General features: G+C 39.1%; 1 protein-coding gene across 2 annotated transcripts in view; it reads left to right on the top strand.

Moving 5' to 3' along the window:
• RAB10 (RAB10, member RAS oncogene family) overlaps positions 1-17,486 on the top strand; it is a 47,866-nt gene extending 30,380 nt beyond the window's left edge. Inside the window, exons 2-6 of one of the 2 annotated variants that reach the window (XM_036335134.1) lie at positions 2,384-2,444; positions 10,550-10,688; positions 11,166-11,255; positions 12,307-12,408; positions 14,965-17,486. In XM_036335134.1, coding sequence (XP_036191027.1) covers positions 2,384-2,444; positions 10,550-10,688; positions 11,166-11,255; positions 12,307-12,408; positions 14,965-15,048 — 476 coding nt within the window. In that variant the 3' untranslated portion in view covers positions 15,049-17,486. The remainder of the gene's footprint in view (positions 1-2,383; positions 2,445-10,549; positions 10,689-11,165; positions 11,256-12,306; positions 12,409-14,964) is intronic. The other variant, XM_036335135.1, reaches the window with a different exon arrangement.
• Positions 17,487-24,872: the final 7,386 nt, after the last annotated feature.

Genomic DNA, 24,872 nt, shown 5'->3' with positions numbered 1-24,872 from the left:
AATGTCATAATTATATTACTTGGTATAGATCAATGATGGCGAACCTATGACACGTGTGTCAGAGGTGACACGTGAACTCATTTTTTTGGTTGATCTTTCTTTGTTTAATGGCATTTAAATATATAAAATAAATATCAAAAATATAAGTCTTTGTTGTTGCAAATATCAAAAAATTTCTATATGTGACACAGCGCCAGAGTTAAGGTAGGGTTTTTCAAAATGCTGACACACCGAGCTCAAAAGGTTTGCCATCACTGGTATAGATTTTACTTTATTCATTACTAAAGCCCAGTGCACAAAATTCATGCGTGGGTAGGGTCCCTAGGCCTGGCCGGCGATCAGGGCCGATCTGTGGGGCAACCAGTGGGGCGATCTGGGGGCCCTTACTGGCACCTGCCTTGGCTGGCCTGAGGCCTGAGGGCTGGGGGCAGCTCTTGCGTTGAGCGTCTGCCCCCTGGTGGTCAGTGTGCATCATAGAGACTGGTTGTTCCACCAGTCATTCCGCCATTTGGTCGATTTGCATTTTAGGGTTTTATTATATAGGATAGGATGCTATGCACTTAGCAGTGGGTCTTTCAGTCTAAAATATTCTTTTTGTTAAGTTTTCTTGCATAATTTTAAAATTATTTTCTATATGTCATTTTTTTTTCTGTTCTTTTTCCTGAGGGTGAAGTATCTATATGTCTTCTCTGGTACCCTTTTACTTTCTCTAGAAAACATCATTTAGCTGTTTATTCAACAAATATTTTTTGAATGCCTGCTTATATGTCAGGCATAGCTCTAAGTACTGGGAATTTAACTGAATTAAAGAGACAAAAATCCCTACTCTTATGAATCTTCTATATTGGCAAAGGGGGACAGATAATAAACAACTGGAATAAGTAAATATATACAGTATATTTGAGGAATGTTAAAGATAAAAAGTAAGGAAGTATTACCAGACATTGGACATGTGGTTGGGGGACATGGGGAAATGTTGCAGCTAGGTTAGGGGATCTAGGTGAAGGAGCCATGATAGAGAAGAGTATTCCAGGTTGGGGGAATAAGTATATGCAAAGGCCTTGAGGTAGGAACCTGCCTGTTCTATGTGTGGAACAACAAGGAAGCCAATACAGCTAGCTAGATCAGAGTAAGATGGTATTAAAAGTGACGAGGGCAAGGTGGAAGGGTGGAGGTGGGGGGCAAAATGTGTAGGGCTTTATCGACTATTTTAGCACTTTTGCTAGTCTTTATGAAGGTGGGATTTGAGATAGCCAATAAGCAGTTGGGTATCTTAAGTTTGAGTTTCAGAGAAGATCTGGGCTGTGATACAAATTTGAGAGTTATCAGTGTGTGTGTGTGGAAGGAATTTAAAGCCTTGAAATTTGGGAAAATCAAGGAAATCGGATAGAAAAGAGAAGTTCACTGCAAATTTCATTTTATTTATTGATTGATTTTTAGAGAGAGAGAGGATACGTATGCATTCATTGGTTAATTCTTATATGTGCCCTGACCTGAGTTGGAGCCCACAGCCTTGGCGTATCGGAATGACGCTCTACCTGGACAGGGCTCATTGCAATTTTTAGAAAAGGTCAGAGTGATGAGGAGAAACAATAATTAAGATTGACGAATAGCCACAGAGGTAGACACGCCGGGAGAATTTTTGTGCAGAAAAGAATGAGGAATTGCTTCAACTACTGCTAATTAGTTTGAAGATAGACGAGGTGAGATGGAGAGGGAAACTCACGAAGTCTTGGATGAGGTTTATATCTTAAACAGATAGGTGTGTATCTTAAAATCAGGCAAGTGTAGGCATGGCCTGAGGCTGTAAACATTGAAATCTGAGGTTTATAAATATCAGACAAGTGGCCCTTTTTACCTTGGGTATGGCAAACATAATGGGACCAAGTTGGAGATTTTTTGGTTGGTTAAATAGCAGATTCTGTAGGACCTGCAATACTTTTGCTTCGTGTATTTCGATGCTCTGTATTATTAGATGCATATGCCTTCTTAATTAATTGATCCCTTTGTCATTATGAAATGACCCTTCTTATCCCTCATGGTTTTCTTTTGCTCTGCAAGCTAGAAAGGCTACATTTTTTTCCTAGTAAGAAATTTCTTTTATTTCTTTGCAATAGATATTTTAAATTGTACTTTTTTAAAATTTCCTAATTGTAAGAACTCATTCTTTCTCTATAGCTATTTCTTCTACCATCTTGGATCTTATATATTACCACTCAGGTTTAAAATTTGATACATTTGCTCAGAATTGAGTACTTAGTGACTATCTAAAACCAAACATACACAGCATATTTTAAAAGTATGTTTTATTCCAGTTAATTTTAGTATAGCTCAGTTTGGAGCCAGATACAATTTACCTTTTTTTTTTTTTCCTATGTTGTAGGAATAGACTTTAAGATCAAAACTGTTGAATTACAAGGAAAGAAGATCAAGCTACAGATATGGTAAGTGACACTAATTTACTTACTTGATGTAGTAGAATTCCAAGTCTGAAGGTCTTGTCACCTGTTAGATTCTGTGAGACTTCCCTTTCTAAAGCCAGCAATCAGGTGACCTCCTTTCAGTGAAGTAAAAAAATTATTGCCATGGATTTTGGAGTCCGTGAGATCTAGCTGAGTATTTTGCCTTTTCCATTTACCATATGAACTTCAGCAAGTTACATATATCCATTGTGAGCCTCTTATATCTTCATATGGAAAATGGATTCTCAAAAGATTGTTATAAGGATTTCATGAAATAATCTATGGAAAACCTCTAGCACAATACTTTGCTCACACTCAATATAAAAAGTTAATACAATCCTTTTGATACTTTGACTGGCTTAAGCTGAAATATTTATTTCCTTTAATGTGTAACTTTATAGGCATTATTTTTATTAATTCTTTTAGCCCCCCCCCCCATTGAAGTATAATAAAATTCTTTAAATTTGTATCAAGTATGAATCATAGACTTTAAAATTATAATAGTAATTTTCAGTGAATACTAAGTGTTTTAACCTATTAAATACAATTTCCCTGTGAAATGTTACTTTTTTAAATTGAGGTATAACTGACATAATAAACTGTATATACTTAAAGTGTGTGGATTGGAAAGTTTTGATGTGTATAAACCTGTGAAGACGTATCACAATCAAGGTAATGAACATATTCATCAAAAGTTTCCTCAAGCCTCTCTAATCTCTCCTTCTTCCCTATCCCTGTTCCCCAGGCAACCACTCCTCTGCTGTCTGTCACTGTAGACTAGTTTCCATTTTCTAGTACTATACATAAATTCAGTCATATAGTGGGGTTTTTTTGTTTTATTATTTTTTTTTTTTCATCTTTTTGTGGGGGACTTATCTGGCTTCTTTTACTCAGTATAATTATTTTGGAAATTATCAATGATTTTATGTGTATCAGTAAGTTCATTACTTTTTATTTCTGATAGTGTTCCATTTTTGATATATCACAATTTATTCACCATAAAACTGCTATAAATCTTTGTATAAGCATATGCTTTATTTTCTCTTGGATTGTTTCTGTTTTACAGATAATGAAACAGGCATTTTGATATGATTTAACTAAGGTCTTGTAGCCTGAAAATGTCAGAGCTAGAATTCATTACTTGCTCAGAATATAAGTTAAGAGTCGCATTCTTTTTTTCATTGTTTTTTTTAAAGTATATTTTATTGATTTCAGACAGAGGAAGGGAGAGGGAGAGAGAGAAACATCAATGATGAAAGAAAATCATTGATAGGCTCCCTCCTGCACGCCCCCTTCTGGAGATCTAGGCCACAACTGGGCATGTGCCCTGATGGGGAATTGAACCTTGACATCCTGGTTCTTGGGTCTACCACTGACCACACCAGCCAGACAAGAGTGGCACTGTTAATTGCTTTTTCTGCTCCTTCCAGTTATGTCCTTTTCTTTCTTCATTGCAAATCAGTAGTGTTGTTTGCATTCACCTTGGGTTTCATTGTAGAAGGACCTATCATAGAATGGTTATTAGGATGAGTGAGACATGTAAAGTACTTAGAGCAGTGTCTGATGCATAACTAATGATCAATAAATCATAGCTGCTATTTGGGTATCACCTTTTTTGAGGATAGAACCCTAAGAATAATATTTTATTTTAGGATATGAGCAGAGGAGGAAGTTAGCAAAGGAGATTGCAAAGCCATACTTAGAGAGGGAAAAGGAAAATTAGGGGAGAACAATGACTTAGAATCCAAAAGATAGTTTCAGAAAGTTAGTTCCCTTTTAAAGGAAGCTAATTAATAGTAGGTTATTTTTAACCAAAACGTCTTCATTACCTGACGGTGTAATTTGAAGTACAATCTTTATGGCATCTTTAAAATTTAATACAAATTTAAATAAAATTTAAACATTCTGAAATGTTTTCTAAATTTAATGAATCTATTTGAAACATAACCCAATTGATAATCAGTGTGTTTTCCTTACTTTGAGAAATAACTCAGCAAATGAAACATATTGTTTCATTATAACTAAAGCTGATCTCAAGGAAAGAAAGGATGTTAGTTATTCTGAATTTCAACCAGCTCTGCCCACCTTTTTTTAAAAATTTACTTACTGGTTTCAGAGAGGAAAGGAGAGGGAGAGAGAATCATTGATTGGCTGCCTCCTGCCACACACCCCAATGGGGATCAAACCTACAACCTGGGCATGTGCCCTGACTGGGAATTGAATTGGTCGACACTCAACTATTGAGCCATGCCAGCTGGGCTCCTTCTAGTTTAAATGCATAAATTCAGATTCTTGCTTCAGCATGAAAAGTTCTGTGATTAAAGTTTAGGTTTGGAAACTTCAGTCTGTGCTGAAAGCTTTTTCATATATATATATGAAACACAGCAATAATTTATTCTGAAATGTCCATTTAATTTTTGTTGAGATACAATTTATGTCTCATTAATGTCTTATTTTTTCTTTATTCAAATGATCTTCCCTTCTTGTTTTCTTCCCAGGAGACTTGTAGTCTATCTGTTGCATAAGAGTGGGAGATGGGTCTCACCCTGGTTAACGCACATGTCTGTAGGCCTAATATTAGCTTGTTTGGCTGATAGAGAAGTATCTGCAGCTTTTAAAATCCCAGATCTCTAGAAAGTTCCACTACATTTTTCATGGAATAACTGGTCCTCTCAGGAAAACAGCCATAGTTGCTTCAAGTTAGCCTTTTTTTTAAGGAGGGGTGGTCAGAAATGCTTGCCCCAGTCACTAAAAATTGTTAGTGTCCCGTTGTAGAAGAATTAACTGTTTACCTTCGTAAGGTGCCAGAGACTTCAGAATCATCTTTGATTCTTTCCATTTCCTTTAACCCCAACACCCAATTTTAGCAAACCTCTTAAAATTTATCTAGAATCCATATACAATTTGCCATTTCCATTGTTACCCACCCTAGTGGAAGCCACTATTACTTCTTTGAATCATTGGAACAGGTCCTAATTCCCTTTTGCCTTCTTACAGTAATTTTTTCCAGAGAACAGCCAGAGTAATAACCTTTTCAAGTCTAAATCTGGTCATCATGGTTGTCATTCCTTCTCCTATTTATAACCGTTTTAAATTTCCATTTCACTTCAAATGAAAATCCAAATTTCTTATTACAGTTTGTAGAATGGGTCCTGCCCATCTTTCTGACTTCATTTTGTGCTCCTTTGTATATGTAGTTTCTGCCCCCAGCTGATCTCCTTTTAATTCCATGAAAATGGTAAGTTCTTTTCCAGTTAGGACTTTTATACATTCCCTGTAGCCCTCCCTTAACCCCCTAACCTCCCACTTCCTCCCGACTGTAGGTAGGCTGAACATTCCGAAGTGCCACTCCATTCCAGAGGCTTCTCATTTCAACAGAAATACAGTTTGAAAACTCCATGTCCTGGCTACTGTCCCTTCCAACCTCATCTCTCCTCAGCTTTGCTCCAGTTACTATGGCCACTTTTTTCTTCCCTTGACCATGCCAAGCATGGTCCCATTTCAGGGCCGTTGTATATCAAACTGTTCCTTCTGCTCAGAATGCTTTTCGTCAGATCTTTGCCCTCCTGTCTTCTCTTATTCAGATCTCAATTTATTTATTTTATTCCTCACCAGAGGATATTTTTTCCATTGCTTTTCAGAGAGAGAGAAATGTGAGAGACACATCGATTGGTTGCCTTCTGCTCTTGCATCCCAACTCAGGGTAGGGGAGCGAACCAAAACCCATGTACGTGCCCTTGACCAGAAATCGAACCCATGACCCTTCAGTGTGTGGGCTGACACTCTAACCATGGAGCCACACTGGCCAGGGCAAAACTTATCATATTTTTAAAATGTATTATTTATTGCCCCTTCCACTACAGTGTAAGCTTTTTTGAGGGTGGGGTCCAATCTGTCTAATTTGTGGTTATATAACCACCTAGAACAGAGCCTAGCAAATGTAGACACTCAATAAATATTTATTGACTAAATGACTTTCATTAATTTCTGTACATATTTCTCATCACATTAGCATCATCTTTATAGAGAGGAACACCCTGATCATTTTATCTAGATTACTTCCTCCCTTACCCTATTCTTCATCATGCCACCTTGTTTATCTTGTTGGCATTTGTCACAATTTAGGATTATATATTTATTTACTTGTTCATTCCTATCCCCATAGGATTGTAAGCTCTGCAGGGCCGGAATTGGGCTTTAGATTTTTTTTTGTTTTAGACTTTTTTCTATTTTTTTAATGAAGATAATAATTTAAGCTCATGGTGGTTTGGATGTAGAGAAATTACACATCTATGAGGAAATCCAGATCTTGTTAAAATAAAACTCAGTCTGAGAAATTTGACATCCTAATTTAAATTTGGAGCCTTTTAACTTATAGAGCAGATTGATGTTGTCTCTGGCCTGTTCCAGGGCTGTCAGTGCCCAGACTAAAAATAACTATCATAATAGCAGCTAGAGTACACAGCTTCCCTGACCCTGCATGTGGGACTAACAATTAAGGAAATAAGCTATTTTAGTTCCTAAAAACATATCACTCCTTTTATACTGTGTCATTGGGAGAAAATATTCTCTTAGCTGTGTATTGTCATTTTATGTAAGGAGAATTCTGTTGTCATTGGTTTACAATTTCAGAAATGTGACTATTATACATAGGCTTAGAAGAAAAAAATTAATGGGAGAGGAAAATCAAGTGAGTAGTTTTGTAAAAATCTGTATTATGGTGACATAAAAAAATATTGTGAATATATACAATGTTTATTTGCTCTTCAGATAGTTCACATCTGTTTTTATTGGAACCAACCTGCTGTCCTTAGACCCGGGTGTATGTGTGTGGGGGCAAACCTAAAAATAATTTGAGGATGAATAAGCAGCTGTGGCTATTTTTAGCCCTGGGCAAAGGGTCACCAATTAGCCTAGCAGTAGTGGGGAAAGGGCTCTGTAGATTGCCTTAACAATTGGTGTGGGCTGGTATAATGAAGATCCAGGAAAAGTATAATTTGTGATCAAGGTGTCAAGGAGCCAAATCATCTTGTGGGGTGGATACAGTGATGTTGAAAAGTGTCAAAGTATGAAATGCATAAATGAAAATAGGTTATAGAAAGTTTTAAAAACCTTAATAGGGAGAGCATATAAAAAGAGGGAAGATATTTGTGCGCAATAGATTTTGGAAGATGGAGGAGACAAAGAATAGAGTAGTGTGCCATGGATCAAAACAGAAAGTTACTTTGAACTTAAATAGTGATTATTTTTCTTTTCAGAAGCCATTAATGTTTCACTATCTCATATTAATATTTCATAACCAGCATTATAATATAAAATCTCCTCTCCAAGGGCTGTTGATGTAGACTTAGTTGCTTTTGCAGAGTGTTCTTTCTTGGTGGAGAATTTAGATATAGACTTGACACTGAAGCGTGTGTATTATTTGCTAATTGTGTAAGGTGAATGAATGGGGAAGAAGGAAGCGTATAATACATAGTGTGGGGGTGGTGCGCATAGTGGAATGTAGTGTTAGGTCTCCCTAAATTGTCACTACTTATGACAAAAATTGAAGTGAAAGTTTTCTATTCCTCCTATACTACAGCTGCTTGGCACTGCTGGAAGCCCAGGTCCTGTACACTCTGTCTTGGATAAGTGCATTTCCAGCCTGGGTTTTAAGTAGGGAATGTTAACCTCTCTCTGGGGTTATAGGATAATTAGTTAATTTATACTTTTTACCAGTTCAGAAAAGAACTAAACTATTTCTACTGTGATGAGACACAGTTTTTTTTTTATGAAAGCATTTATAAATTACACCTGACTTAAGGTACTTTGTAACTAAATAGGTAAGATTAATAAAACATAAATAAGAATTTGTAATTCAGAAAAATGGAAGATATAAATATAGTATCTCTAAAGGACAGTTTGTTTACTATGCTTGCTTTTGTAAAATTTACCTATAAACTTTTTTTTTAAATACATTTTTTTAAAAATATATTTTATTGATTTTTTAGAGAGGAAGAGAGAAAGATAGAGAGTTAGAAACATCGATGAGAGAGAAACATCGATCAGCTGCCTCTTGCACACCTCCTACTGGGGATGTGCCCGCAAGCATGGTACATGCCCTTGGCCGGAATCGAACCTGGGACCTTTCAGTCCACAGGCCGATGCTCTATCCACTGAGCCAAACCGGTCAGGGTTAAATACATTTTTATTGATTTGGGAGAGGGAGAGAGAGAGAAACATCAATGATGAGAGAGCACCATTGATTGTCTGCTTCCTGCAGTGCCCGCAACCTGGGCATGTGCCCTTGACAAGAATCAAACCCAGGACCCCTTCAGTCTCTAGGCTGACACTCTATCCACTGAGCCAAACCAGCTTAGGGCCCTATAAACTTTTTGGCGACCAACGCAACAAAAGGGACAGGGAAGGGGGTGTTACCCACAAATATAATGTAAGGGGGGGCATTATATCAAAAACAGGATAAATTTTTCATAGAGCTAGATTTTGTGGTGATTCTTAATAAGTTGATATAATGTTAATGGTAATGGAGATAAAAATTGTAGTCTAAGAATGTAAATAAATATATAAATACAAATGTGTGTGTGTGTGTGTGTGTGTGTGTAGCCTCTTATTGGTTTAACATGATTTAAGGATACAACCTAGAAGAATTGGTAGCATGTCTCTTAGATGGTTTTTCTTTTTAATATTTTTTACATTGTTGACAGTAATATAGATGTTTCCTGTCTTCCTGCCCCACCCCACCCCCACCCCCAATGGTTTTTCTTCAATGGCATTTCTTTTGGCAGTTTTTTGGATAGGTATTGCATTACTCCTAGCTCTGCTTCTTGCACACACACACCCATTTTCAACACAGTAGACAGAATGATTCTTTATAAACCCAGGTTTTTCTTTGCACAAATGTGCCAATAGACTTCCTATCTCACTTAGGGAAAGCAGAAATCCTTGCAGAGGCTGATAAGATCCTACATAATCTTCAATTCCCCCTCCCCCACAACACACACACACACATCTGTTTTTTAATTGATTTTAGAGAGAGAGGAAGGGAGAGGGAGAAAAAGGCAGAAGCTTCGAATGGCTGCCTTCCATATACACTGCAACCCAGGGTATGTGCCCTGACTGGGAATCAAACCCACAACCCTTCAGTGTGCAGGATAACGTTCCAACTGAGCCACGTGGGCCGGGGCTACTGGTGTTCGTTTAAAAATAACTAAGAGTTTTATGTGTCACTTCTTACTGTTTTCCCTTCCACTTTTTCATCCAATATAGGTAGGTCATTAATTTTCTTTGACTAACAAGTTTTATATATACATATATGTTTATGGATAACCATAATGGTTAACCATTTAAGAATTAAATGAGTGGTGGTTCTGTTTTGTGTTGTGTCATATATTTCTATCTTAACTATTCTACTGTTTCACCTTTTATCTATAACTAGAGGCCCAGTACACGACATGCGTACACTGGGGAGGGAGGGGGTCCCTAAGCCAGGCCTAGGCCCTCTCGCAGTCCGGGACCCCTTGGGGGATGTCTTTCTGCTGGCTTAGGCTCAATCCCCATGGGGTGTGGGCCTAACCCAGCAGTCAGACATCCCCCTCGGGGTCCTTAATGCTGTCACCACCGCCACTGCACTGGCCAGCAGTCAGCTAACTTCTGGCTGAGTGGTGCTTCCCTTATGGGAGCGCACTGACCACCAGGGGGCAGTGCCTGCATTGAGCGTCTGCCCCCTGGTGGTCAGCACATGTAATAGCGACCAGTTGTTTGCCCTGTTTGGTCGATTTGCATATTAGGGGGTTATTATATAGGATATAGAATATCAAAATGCTCAACACAAATTGTTGTTGCCCTAACCGGTTTGGTTCAGTGGATAGAGCATCAGCCTGTGGACTGAAAGGTCCCAGGTTCGATTCCAGTCAAGGGCATGTCCCTTGGTTGTGGGCACATCCCCAGTGGGAGGTGTGCAGGAGGCAGCTGATTGATGTTTCTCTCTCATCGATGTTTCTAACTCTCTATCCCTCTCCCTTGCTCTCTGTAAAAAATCAATAAAATATTAAAAAAACAAACAAATAAATTATTGTTGTTTATTTCAGGGATACAGCAGGCCAGGAGCGATTTCACACCATCACAACCTCCTACTACAGAGGAGCAATGGGTATTATGCTAGTTTATGACATCACCAATGGTAAAAGCTTTGAAAACATCAGCAAATGGCTTAGAAACATAGATGAGGTAAGATGAAGAAATTGTATAAACCCTTCATAAACACATTTTTGATGGAGCGAGCCTTTGTTTTTAACTGAGCTGTATAACGTTTTGAGACTTTAAGGGCTCTGTAGAATTTTTAATTTATACTTCTATAGAATAATACATGATCTAAAATCATGATCCAGCTTGAATTTAGATTATGCATAAGAGATTTAGGCTTTAGATCTTTTGCCTATATCCTTTTTTGATGAGAACATAACTAGAAACTAGACAGCCTTATATAGTGGGAAAATAATATTTGACAGGGATATGTCTTCTGTTTCTTTTTCTAGGTAATTTAAGAATTTATGTAGGCTTTTAGCTTGGGGTGGTTTCAGGGTGATTGGTTTAAAACTTTCAGACTATTGAAATGGCACTGTAAATTGAGAAAAAGTCATTTGAAGGGAATATTAAGCCATAATTCATGGCAGTGTGTAAATAAAATTTTTTATTCCATTTCAGCATGCCAATGAAGATGTGGAAAGAATGTTACTAGGAAATAAGTGTGATATGGATGATAAAAGAGTTGTACCTAAGGGAAAAGGAGAACAGGTAAAAAGTTCTGAATGAAACTAATGTGCTGTCCTTAATTTGTGAAGATGGTATTGCATTTGATTGTTTTTATAATAGTGGTAATGGAGTGCCCTGAGCTGCTCACATCGGTCTTTAAATGCTGTTGGAAACAGTAGCTTATCATTTGAGTGAATTTATTTCAATACATAACCAGCTCTGTGGCAGTACTATTTTCAGCCTTATTTATACTACAAAGAGGGGAAAATACAAATTAGTGATCTCAGTTTTTAAATTTAAGACATTAAAGAAATATATCAATTGTTTCAGTTTGACAGTCAGTAGCCTGTGACAAGCAGAAACTAGATACTGCTTAAGTCACTTGGAACTTTTCTTAAGTTTGCCCCTTTGGTAAAATTACAATTGACCCTTGAACAATGTGGGGTTTAGGGTGCCGACCCTTGACTCCTGTGCAATCGAAAATCCACATAAAAACTTGGCTACAGTTGTCACTCAGTATCCACAGGGACTTGGTCCTAGACACCCCCCCCCGTGGAAACCAAACTCTGAGGATGCTCAAATCTCATATAAAATGGCATAGGGTAATGCATACAGTTGGCCCTCTGCATCTGCAGATACAAAACCCAAGGATATGAAAGTCCAAATATTCAGGATGTCCCAAAAAATGTGTATATACTTTAATAGCTGATGGCTCAATTTTGAAAATAAAATGTATTTTAATAAACAAAGCCTTTATAATTATTCAAAGTGTGTGTATACATTTTGGGGGGCATACTGTATTACCTGCTGGAAAATATCCACGTGTAAATGGACCCATATCGTTCAGACCTGAGTTGTTCAAGGATCAGCTGTACTTCAGAATATCTGAAGTAAACTCTTATAGTGAAGAGAGGATTCTTTTATTTTATTTATTTTTAAAGAGCTTGACTGTTTGAATCTTAACCCATTTAAATCTGTTTTATATAGCCTAGTTAAAACTGCTGCCTATAGCATAATATTACTATTTCCTCTAAGTCATCAGTTGGCAATCTGTACTTGATAATTTTATGATGACATTTTGCTTCTATTTCAGATTGCAAGGGAGCATGGTATTAGATTTTTTGAGACTAGTGCAAAAGCAAATATAAACATTGAAAAGGCCTTTCTCACATTAGCTGAAGATATCCTTCGAAAGGTAAGCTGCTATTTTTATCTACTGTTAAGGTGCCAGTGTCACAGTTGAATACTTAGTCTTTTCTAAAGTACTAGATTCACATCCAGAAATTGGGCTTGGGTGTTACTGTTTCAAAACAGTTACGCATCACCAGTATCTAATCCTTCAAAGTGAAGTAAGGAACTGGAAGAACAGAGAGCCATCTAGAAATCGGTAGGATCTCGTCGGTTCAGTTAATATTCTGAACACCTATGCTTATTCTCTAGGCCCCAATTTCCTACTCCGTTTTCTGTTTACTTTTGGATTGATTTCTCTTATACATCCTTTGCATTTCCATAGATTATTATTTTTAATTTAAGGTAAGTGGCTATACTGTATTCTGAAGTTACTGCTACAGAATCACTATTCTTCTATACAGTCGTTCTCAGACATGCCAATAAAGGGCATGCATATATTATATACTGAATAAGCAGACTAAATCTACCCCCAAGTTTCATTAGGGAATCATTTCAATCTGTGATGTAAAAAATAATAATGACTAGATTTAGTTATGAGTCTTGAATTCTCTATTCAGTGTGTGGTATATTTATATGCAAATAAAATTAGAGAAATCTGACACAAATCCTAAAGGAGAAACAGACAGTGTATAAGAGAAAATTTCATTGCTTCTGGTAACCTTTCTGTTTTTATACTTGAAATATTCATATTTTTTTAAAAAACCAACTCAGAGATATTGTGTGTGTGTGTGTGTGTGTGTGTGTGTGTGTGTGTGTGTGTGTATAAAAATAGAGGTGGTATATCAAATAAAAATCTAGTAAAATTTCTGAGAAACCAAGCAACTTAATTTTTCTGGAGTGAAATGTTATGTGTTAACTATGATTGAGTGTTCAAACTGCGTAAGATAGTTATCAATTATTGCCATTCAGGGTGACTGCAAAACAAAGGTTGTGCCCTTTCACATCGGTCAACATCCTGCATATTAAGTTTGATAGTTAATATATATTGAGTAATAAAAAGTAAGTTAGGGTGTAATATATGTAGTGTGATCTTATTTTTCAAAACTATGTATGATACCAAACACACATATATGCATGAACACTCACACATCTTTGGTTATGTTTAGCAAATAAACTGGAAGGATAGTGAGTACTTCAAGGGAGTAAGAGGAGGGGGATATAGGACAGAATCACCAAGTGGTGGGAAGCACTTTCTATTTCAGAGGTAGGTGAGGCTCAGTGAAAAATTATTCCAGTATTTACAGAACTTATCACAAAACTTGTTGAAATACCCTTGTCTCTGTATACTTTCTGGATATTTTGGTCTTCTTCATTGTTTTTATTTATTTCTGTTCCTACTGTGTTCCTTGATCTTCTCATTAATCTTTGCATATTTTAAAAACTAGTGCTGCCCTGGTTCGTGTGGCTCAGTTGGCTGAGCACTGTCCTGTTCACCAAAAAGGCCACCAGTTTGATTCCCATTCAGGACACTTACCAGCTTGTGGGTTTGATCCCCAGTCAGGCGAGTACAGGAGGCAACTGATCGATGTTTCTCTCTCACATTGATGTTTTTCTCTCTCTCAAATCGATAAAACATATTAAAAAAAACCACACAGACTAGTGCAATATAGTCATGATATAATCTGTGTCCCCGTGAGGTAAATCTTTCTTGTTACTATATTAAAGGTTAAAAAGTATGGATGCACCAATAAATAAAGCTCTCAGTTTAGCATCTTCCCCATGTAGGCAGGCCCAAATATGAGATAGCTTTATTTTCATACACTTTAATCTGGTAATATGAGTTAAAACATCAAATGTAAACTTGCTTAACAAACTAGATGTGGAATACAGTAGTGATTTTTTAAAAAATATATTTTTATTGACTTCAGAGAGGAAAGGATAGGGAGAGAGAGATAGAAACATCAGTGATTATAGAGAATCATTAATCGGCTGCTTCCTGCATGCCTTCTACTAGGAATGGAGCCCATAACCCCGTGCATATGCCCTGGCTGGGAATCAAACTGTGACCTTCTGATTCATAGGTTGATACTCAACCACTGAGCCACTCTGGCTGGGCTACAGTAGTGATTTTTGACTAGCAACTTTCTTTGCAGTATTTTCTCTCCTGAGTTGATAAAAGAAAAGTCATACCATAATACAAACTCCAGTCTTAAAAGGCAAATAACTACACAGAAAAGGGCTGTTTTACTTTCCTGAAGTTAGGCATGACCTAACATTGGTTTAATGCATATGCTTGATGATAATGCTTTTTAAGTCCTAAGTTCTCAGGGCTCTAGGCTAGGAGATAACAAACCTTTCTGCTGAAGTGTTAGCGGCAGGGAAGATTTCAGAAGTTTTATAAAGGAGTGCTGGGAGGCCTCTAGACATTTCACAGCTTGGAGAAGGCAGGCAAAATGAAGACTTTTGAAAAGAAAGCTTCCAGATCTTTACTTTGCACGGGTCCCGTGACTGTAATTGCATTCTGTTACATAGATTAATGTTTATGAGTGTTTCTGTTGAATCTTGATTTATCCGTGGCAATGTTTTTTCATGGGTTCCTTTCCTTGTGTATTCGTTCCAGACCCCTGTAAAAGAGCCCAACAGCGAGAATGTAGACATCAGCAGCGGAGGGGGCGTGACAGGCTGGAAGAGCAAATGCTGCTGAGCGTCCTCCGGTCCCGGCCGTGGCCGTCCACCGCCCTGTGTCCTCTTCTTGCTGCAGAAGAAGCCACTCTGTCCGTTTTTAACTCTGAACAGATATTTTTGTTCCTCATCTTAACGATCCAGCCCGCCTGTTCTATTTGTTCTTTCATCTGTAACTGCTTGCTGACTTTATAATTTTCTTCAAACAAAAAAATGTATAGAAAAATCATGTCTGTGACTCCATTTTTAAATGTACTTACTCAGCTTACCACTGCATTTCAGTTGTATTATAGTCCAATTCTTGTCAACATTAAAACTTACAGCAATCATTTCAACTCTATTCTGCAAATTGTGTAAGAATAAAAGTTAGAATTAACAATTTTATTTTGTACAACAGTGGAATTTTCTGTCACAGATAATGTGCTTGAGTCCCTATAATCTATAGACATGTAATACAAAAGAAACAAACAAAAGCCAGGAAAACACTCATTTTCGCCTTGAATATGTAAATGGGTTAATTTTGTCCTGTGCCTTATGTGGAAAGGAACTTCTTTGGTTTTTCCTTTTTTGTTTTGATGGAAGCATGTGCAGGAGTTATCATCCAGATATAAACATTAAGATATTTGTGGTTTGCTTGGCTGTAATTTTCAAAGTAATCAATTGAGGACAAAGGATAATGCAGAAGTAATAGCTTTGGTTTGCTGAATCTCATTTTAAGTGGCCTTGATATTTAAAACTATTTCCTGCCACCTGTTCTCCTCCGTTCTCCTCGGCCACTTTTCCTTGTTTGTCTTCCTGCATGCTCCTTTATTTGCTTCTTTCTCCCCCCTCCCTCATGGTATGAGTTATTTAAAATGAAAGGGGCAAACTAGTAGGTTTGTCGAGTTTAACGTAAAGCACTGATTTAACTTGCTAAGTAAACTGAAAGAAAGTTCTAACTGCCTACTAGTCAAACGTCAGTTAGTTGTGTCTTCCCCTCATTTTGTCTCTCCCCTAAAACTGCTGCCCCAGATTCCTTCATGTGCTGTTTGGCTTCATGTTCCTCTTTCCCTTCCCTCTTTGTTCCCTTCCTGTCTTAACTATTGAGTTTATGAAATGGAAGAGTTCATTGCATGCACTAGTGTTTGGAGGGCGTTGTGGTTTGTCTTTCTAATTAGGTGTATAGCCTATTCACTTTCCTAGAATAAATCTTTAACCTAAATTTGAGTAATCTCCATTTTGGCAACTCCTCTAGCAGTTTGGTAGCCCAGTAAAGGTTGTTTTTAAAAGGTGGGAAGGAGGAGTGGAATTTATTAACATGTTTGCCAAATATATTGAGATTTGGCCTTCTCGGAACACTTTTTCAGTGTTAAGTTATCTTTACCTTAAGATTTAGATATACTTTAGTGTATTATTAATTTTAAGTCCTCTCTTCACATCCCTTTGGAAAACTTGTATTACCATGGATTCAGAAAAAGAACAAAAGGCTTTTCATGGAGAGATAAGATCTCTAGCTGTCTCTAACCCTGTCAGTTTTTTTCACTTCATTTTTTCTAGTTTTGCTTCATTGCTTATCAGTAGGATAGGGTAAGTTAAGTTTGCTATGCTGCTAGCATCCTAAGATGATACCTTTGTTGAAATAATTGTGAATAGCATGATTCATTTCTAGCAGAGGCTGAGTTTAGGACAGCAGCTTCCATTGAAAAGTCTTTTCTGTGTCGTGGGCAGCATTTTAATGCCCTCTTGGCTCTCATAAACAACACAGGGACGGATCTGCTCCAAACACCCATGCATTTTTCAGGTAGTGCCCTAAAAACCATTTTCTACGCCTCACCTGATGATGGTTCTTCGTTCTTTTCCCCTCACTTGAATTTTATCATTGTTTACTACTAGTAAAAGCAGCATTGCCAAATAATCCCTAATTTTCCTCTAAGAATAATGAAATGATGTTAAGCTTCTTGAAAAGCTTTGGGTTAAACCTGTTGTCAGATTAATTTTGATGTGTTTGTTGCTTTCCTTTATCTGGAATGTGGCAGTAGCTTTTTTATTTTTAACCTTTAATCCTTATTCAATTCAGTCAGTGACTTAAGGTTTGAGAGCTCAACACTGGGATTTTTGGGTAACAGACTGACAGTTTTGTTGTTTGCGTAATTATAATCGGCATTGTACATAGAAAGGACATGGCTACCTTTTGTTAACTCTGCACTTTCTAAATATCAAAAAAAAGGGAAATGGAGTATAAATCAATTTTTGTATAATCTGTTTGAGTTTTATTTGCTTAATATTAGGGCGTTGCCCCTTTTTCTGTAAGTCTCTTGGGATCCTGTGTAGAAGCTGTTCTCATTAAATACCAAACAGTTAAGTCCATTCTCTGGTACTAGCTACAAATTCGGTTTCATATTCTACCTAACAATTTAAATAAACTGAAATATTTCTAGATGGTCTTCTTCTGTTCATATAAAAACAAAACTTGATTTCCAACTGTGTGGCTTGGTTTTCATTTATTTATGGAGTTGAAGATGGAGGATTACTTTGAAAAATAATGCAGAATGAATATTAGAGGACAAATAGGAGGGAAATAACTTTCTCAACCTAGAGAAAACAGAAGGCAATTTCAAGAACTATCTTTGGTAAGAAACTACATAAAAAAATAGACTTATCTCTAGGACACTAATAAAACTCATTCTGTTGTCAAAAGAGAGACCACAATTTCAGTCACTTTCCAACTAGCAATACTAGAATGTACCAAAGGCCAATTCCTGCTGAAGTCAGCTGATTACCCATGGCACGAAGGCAGGCTTGCTATTCTGGAAGATGAACCCTCTTAGCATTGACTCCTTACCTGAAAAACAAAAGAATTTCCTATTTTTTTGGTGAACTATAGTGTGAAACATTTTTTTAAACTCACCTGAGAATATTTTCCATTGATGTTGATCCTCACCCAAGGATATTTTTCCATTGCTTTTCAGAGACTGTGAAAGGGAGAGAAGGAGGGAAGAGAGAGAAACATGGGTGTGAGAGACACATTGGTTGCCTCCCGTATGCCTCTCAACTGGGGGCTGAAGCGAACCCACAACCCAGGTACTACGTGCCCTTGATCAGGAATCAAACCCAAAACCCTTTGGTATTTGGGCTGGTGCTCTAACCATTGAGCGCATGTCCAGGGATCCACTGATTTTTGTTTGTATTTTGAGAGAGAGAGAGAGAGAATTGGTTACCTCCTGTGTGTGCCCCGACCAGGATAACCTAAAACCCAGGTAAGTGGGCTGATTGGGAATTAAACCCGAAACCTTTTGAAATAATGCTCTAATCAACTGAGCCACCTGGTCAGGGCGAAACAGCTTTTTTATATATAGTGTGGAAGGAAATGTTTAATCCTTTATTACGGCGTCATTAGACCATAAGCAAAGATAAATATTTGTTGACAAGATTGTGCTGGATGGGTGATATGTAGAAGTTTTCTCACTGCAGACAGTGGTTCTCAATCTTGCCCTTTAAATACAGCTCCTCGTGTTGTGACCCAACCATAAAATTATTTTTGTTGCTACTTCATAATGTAATGTTGCTACTGTTATGAATCGTAATGTAAATATCTGATATGCAGGATGGTCTTAGGTGACCCTGTGAAAGGGTCATTTGACCGCGGAAGGGGTCGCGACCCACAGGTTGAGAACCGCTGGTTTAGAAGAATCACCTGGAATGTTTTAAATGCTTCGTCATTCAGTTCCCTCCAACATACTGTTTTGTGTGTCTAGGTTGGGGCCTATGATTCTGCTTTTGAGGTTGGTATAGGAAAATCGAACATAGTCTCTATCTCTCTATACATTTTTATATATATAATTGATTTCAGAGAGGAAGGGGGAGAGGGAGAAACATCAATGATGAGAAAAAATCATTGATCGGCTGCGGAGACCCAGCCTGAAAACCAGGCATGTGCCCTTAACTGAAATCAAGCACAGGACCCTTCAGCCCACAGGTCGACACTATCCACTGAGCCAACCTGGCTGGGGCTCTACCCTTAAATGTATGATGTACTTTTTAGAAAGCAAAAGCTATTTATCAGCTAAGCATACACAAGAGCCAAAGAGTTATGACCCAGATCTTAAGTCCTGTATTAAAGAAGAGCAGTTGAAAGAATAAAGAGCAAGAATGCAGGGGGGCCTTGACTTACGAGTTTAATTCGTTCTGAGACCGAGCTCATTAAGGAGCTCGTTAACTCAAATTCCCAACTCAATGCAAAAATGGGCCGAGACAGCTGGTATCTCAAAAAACTCCTTAGTCGGGACACTGGTAAGTCAAGGCCCCACTGTAGTTGGGATGGCTTTGGAGGGAGGAGGGATGTGAATTGGTTCTTAGATACAGATATTGGCTGGCGAAGGGTAAGAAGGGCCTGTAGGCCAGTCAGTAACGGGTATGTGAGAAAGCAGCAGTCCGACTGGATGGTGTGATCGGGAGGTGGGAGACCCGTGAAGCCTTCGAAGGGGCGAGAGCAGCATGTTTGAGGGAAAGTCTAAATAGGTTGGGAGGGAAACTGAAGGGTTCTAGAGATCACAGATGAAGTCAGATTTAAGTAGGACCCACCTAAAATGAGGGCAGAGGGCAATGCAGGGTTAAAGTTCAAGGGACTATGTGAAGGGGAAAGACTGTTTCCTACTACTAGCTGTGGCACTCCGGTTCTTTGGGTTATGTTGTCAACAACCTGGTGAAGTAGTACCTGATTTACACGATTAACTCAGAATAATTTAAGGTTGCACAGCCAGTTGGTACTGGAGTTGGGTTTTGAAACCAGGCCTGACACCAGTGGCCACTCATACAGTTTCTCAGGATAAGGTCCTAAGGTTTGGTCATAATGATTACAATGGGGTTAATAAATGTGCCAGAGCCAACAGCAAGCAGAGTGGTCGTGAAGTCTTATCTAATGTAACCATTTAGCCCAGTGGTTCTCAACCTTGGCTGCACATTAGAATCACCTGGGAATCTTTTTAAAATCCTGATTTCTGGGCCTCATCCTCCGGAGATTCTGTTTCTTTGTTATGGGGTGAGGCCACAACATTAGTAACGAAGAAACAGAATTTCCAGAGGATGAGGCCCAGAAATCAGGATTTTAAAAAGATTCCCAGGTGATTCTAATGTGCAGCCAAGGTTGAGAACCGCTGATTTAGCCTAACGGGGACCTTCTGACAGAGTAATGCCCTTGAAACGTACTTGGCTCAGTTTACTGCTGTTTTTGCTTTAAACCTTACTGCCCCTCCACTTTGCTAATTCCGTTTCCTCCTACTTCAAACCATCCTTTGGCTGGAAGTAATAAAGGCAGTCGCTTTCCACAATTGTCTTAATTGGCTTTTTGAGGCGAAACTTTGAGCAGATCTTTGTTGAATGAGTAATAGTGGTGAACTAACTCAAAATATAGGCGGGGGGCGGGGTGGGGGGAGGGGGGCACAAGTAAGGCAACTGGGTATAGCGTGTGCCAGCTCCCCGGATGGACTTGCGACAGTTTAAGTCAGTGACTAGTGGTCTAGTCTGACTCAGTTGAATATGAAGAGCTGTAGAGGGGAGAGGAGGCCCCGGGCTTTTCTGGGACACTGAATTTAGGTCTGAGATTTCCAGCCTCAGGATAGGAGGGGTGGTATATTCCTATTGCAGCCAGTTAAAGAGCGTAACAGCTGATAAGGAAAGAAAATCTCTAGCACAAAACACACAAGGTTCTACCATGAAGGGTTATTTACAATGCAAGTAAATTGTCTCCAATGCAAGTTCATTAAAATGCACATATTTGCTTGAATGCCTCTATCATTTTTTGAATTTCAGTAAAAATGCAAGAGTAGATTGTAAATCAGTGGTGACATTTCTACAGGGAGCTTAAATAATAAAGTCTAGGTTTGTAACTTTATGGTGATTTGACTTGATATATACAGTTTACTGCTTCTGAAAAAAACGGTAATTCGCATTCTCATTAGAGTTGTTCTTTTGACTGGAGTTAGACTAGTCAATCCAAGATTAAGCTCCCCGGTGAGCGCCTGACGTGCAGGGTTTCAGTGCTGAATGAAAAGGAGGGTCCACCTGCTTTAGACACCAGAAGTGCCCGGAGCGGAGTGGATATGACAATGGAAAGAGGGGACTCTCAGAGAGGCCTTTCACCTGTGCCTCTTGTGAAGCGCCTGAAGGACTCCATGAAAGCTCTAAAGTTTCACGTCAATCACAGAAACAATTTGGGCCTGGGAGATTTCCAAGACAGATGTTGGAGTGAAACTACCGCGATGAAGATGCTGCCTGAGCCACACTTGCTGGGGTGAGAGACAGATCTGAAGTAATCTATGGGACACCGGTTGCTGTTCTGTGACCTCCTCGATGGTCCACATTCCTGCAGCTGTGAAAACACGACCCAGTTGCTAGGTGCTGTGAGCTACTTGTCCTCTTAATCAGCACAGGCTAAGCTGTTTTTCCTTCTAACGGGCCTTGAGTGTTACCTAGGAAGTAAATGTTTGAAGAAAACTGTTTAAAGATCCTAGGATAGGTAGGGATGGCTTTTCCAGTTTAAGTTCTAGGTCACTCATATAGGAGATTACATTGAAATTTTAAAATTTATTTTCTAATCACTGAGCTTTGAGACCTCAACCACTGATGACCCTTCCCTCGCTGTCACCTAGTACCGTTCAGTTTTCTTACATTATCTCCTGTCTTCCCCTTGGCATTCCCACTGCCTAGTTTTGGTACTAGTCCCTCTCCTCTGCAACACCACGTTAATTTCCTAAGTGATCAGCTGGTGTCGGTCTCCCTCACACACCCAGGTCTGTCTTGCACAGATGAGAGTGTTAATCCTCCAAATACCCACTTTCCAGAATCTACAGCAAGGGTCTGTCATGGCCCCATCGTCGTTGGTCACTTCAAGCATCCAGGGAAGTGTAAAGCAGTGCATTAACCTGACCCAACAATTGAGGACCTTCTCCAGCCCCCAAACCATTGTTTAGTTACTAGTGGTAGAGCCTTAACTTCCACCCCAAACCCACTCAGCTGTGCGTAGGCCTCAAAACGGATCTGGCAAGGTGAGGATTGGATTAGATTATGTGCTTTCTTGAGGGTGGTTTTGCTTGAGGGGTCCCAAAAGAGACATTTCCAAGTTGTTCCACAGAAACAATGGACAGGGCTTACTTAAAGGCAAAGACAAGCCTTTTACTAAAGAAGTTATATCCCTGGGGTGTGACTATCCACCATGACCTCCCCAGTTAGGAATTTATGATCAGATAACCCTTTGAGGTTACTATCCATAGAACCCCCTTTTCATCCACACTCCTATACAGACTCTACCACTAGTAACTAAACAGTGAAGGGGACCAGAATAAGCTATTGTGTATATAAATTATTGTGGACTGAGGCATTGGATTCCCCAAATCCCTTATCTGACTAAAAGCATAACTTCCCAAAAGAACTCATTTGTCATAAAACACCCTCTAGGGAGCAACTCTGAGCTCTTCTTGGAGAGATGTGTACCACACCCAAAAACATGCTCTCAAAGTTCTTATCTCATCTGTTCTCCTAAGGGTCCAGTTCTCTCTCCCAAAAGTCCTTTATTTTGAGTGACCTTCGTGCCCCTAGCCCTGATGAGAAGTCATCTGTTCTTCAGAAGTGCCTCTCTACCCCGCCCCATCCCCTGTTAAGGTGGTACATACCATATACGCCCCCAATTCTAGGAGGCACATTCTTCTGTGAACTCCCGGATACACAGTTAATAAAAATCTGTTGTTTTTGTTTTTGTTTTTGCTAATCTGTCTTTTGTCAGTTTAATTTGCAAACCTCCAAACACTGCACCTAAGAGGGTAGGGGAGGTTTTTCTTCCCAACAATAGTAAACAAGGTAATGTTTCTCCATAGAATTCTCTATGAAGTAGTTATAGTTAGAATTTTATTATTTTTTTAAAATATATTTTTATTGATTTCAGAAAGGAAGGAGAGGGAGAGAGAGAAATAGAAACATCCATGATGAGAGAGAATCATGGATTGGCTGCCTCCCGCAAGTCCCCCCCCCCCCCCCCCCCCCCCCGGGGATTGAGCCCACAACCAGGGCATGTGCCCTTGACTGGAATTGAACCTGGGACCTTTCAGTTTGCAGGCAGCCACTCTATCCACTGAGCCAAACCCGCTAGGGCTAGAATTTTATTATTTTGCAACCTCTAATGAATCGATGGATCTAGGCATGATCAATGGCTACTAACTCACAAAGAGAGAGATCCAACAAAAGAGACATCCAGACATTCATGTACCTTAGTGTCTTGAACACAGTCCTTCCAATGGTGAGGCAATGCCAAAACATATCACACCTCAGATCAAACCTCTGTTCTAGATCCAGCTACCAATTTATAGGAAACCTGAAGACAGAGGGACATATTAAACTACATCAATTTATTTATTATTATTTTTAAATATGTTTTATTGACTTTTTACAGAGAGGAAGGGAGAAAGATAGAGAGTTAGAAACATTGATCAGTTGCCTCCTGCACACCCCCTACTGGGGATGTGCCCGCAACCAAGGTACATGCCCTTGACCGGAATCAAACCTGGGACCCTTCAGTCTGCAGGCCGACTCTCTAGCTGCTGAGCCAAACCGGCTAGGGCTAAACTACATCAATTTAAAAACCCAGCCTGATCAATTTTGCAGGACAATCGATTCAGTGTTTTCCATAATTAAATTTCAATGGGGAGTGAAAGAGAATATAAATTAACAAGAGACTGAAAGGGAAAAAAATATCAGGCAAAACTAAAGCATAGGGTGTTTAGAGAAATACAGAGGTAATATACCATAAAGAAAATGATTAACCTCCAAGTCAGGTTGGGGATATTTTTAGCAGGGAGGGAGGAGCTGTAAATGGCCAGAGAGTTATAAATGGAGTTTCTGCGATACCTAATCCTATCTTCTGGCCTGGACGTTGTTTACAAAAGTGTTTGCCTCATAACAAGTCATTACTCTACACATTTGTTTTGTGTGGGCTTTACATTTTGTATTACATGTACACTTTATAAAAGGCTCTGTGTGTTTAAAATTATAGGGGCTAGTTCACAATCTCCAGGACCATAGAAACAGTTTCAGAGTCTGTACAGCCACGACCAGCGCTCAAAAGCAGGCTTGGCAAGGTCAGCTGAGGTCCTGCAGTCCCTGCTGCTGAACATCCTGCCCCAGGAATTGTCACTGTTGCCTCTGGAAACAATGTAGCTGCCGCCAATGCCAAACCCCTGCCGATAAGGTTGATACTGGGTGGTCTCTGCTTCTTTGTCTCAGTAGTTTCTGCTGCAAAGTCTGGGGTGGTTTGGTTGGTGACGCCCCAAGTAGGTGCCCATGTTCCATATGCCAGGGGAGTGGGGGGAAGAGAGATTCAGTAGTGGGGGGTGAGATCTGACCCTAAGGGGGGTTCAGGTGGACAAAAAGAATGACAAATGGCCCCTACGCTCTTGATGCTCAAACGTAACTGCATATAAGAGCCACCGGGGAAGTGCTTTAATAATTTTTTTTTAAATGTATTTTATTGATTTTTTACAGAGAGGAAGGGAGAGAGATAGAGAGTTAGAAACATCGATGAGAGAGAAACATCGATCAGCTGCCTCCTGCACATCTCCCACCGGGGATATGCCTGCAACCCAGGTACATGCCCTTGACTGGAATCGAACCCGGGACCCTTCAGTCCGCAGGCCGACGCTCTATCCACTGAGCCAAACCGGTTTCGGCAGGGGAAGTGCTTTAAAAAATACCAGTGCCATGGTTGTACCCTGGCCCAATCAACACAGAATCTCTAGGATGAGACTGGACTGTTTAGTGGCTTTTTGTTTTTTACTTCCTGTGTGATTCCCATGTGCAGTCAAGTTCATAAACCAACTAGTG

The sequence above is a fragment of the Myotis myotis genome, unplaced genomic scaffold, assembly GCF_014108235.1.
Source record: "Myotis myotis isolate mMyoMyo1 unplaced genomic scaffold, mMyoMyo1.p scaffold_m19_p_14, whole genome shotgun sequence".
Classification (NCBI taxonomy): domain Eukaryota; kingdom Metazoa; phylum Chordata; class Mammalia; order Chiroptera; family Vespertilionidae; genus Myotis; species Myotis myotis.
Note: the sequence above shows the minus strand (reverse complement) of the source record. Positions and strands in the feature narration are given on the sequence as shown.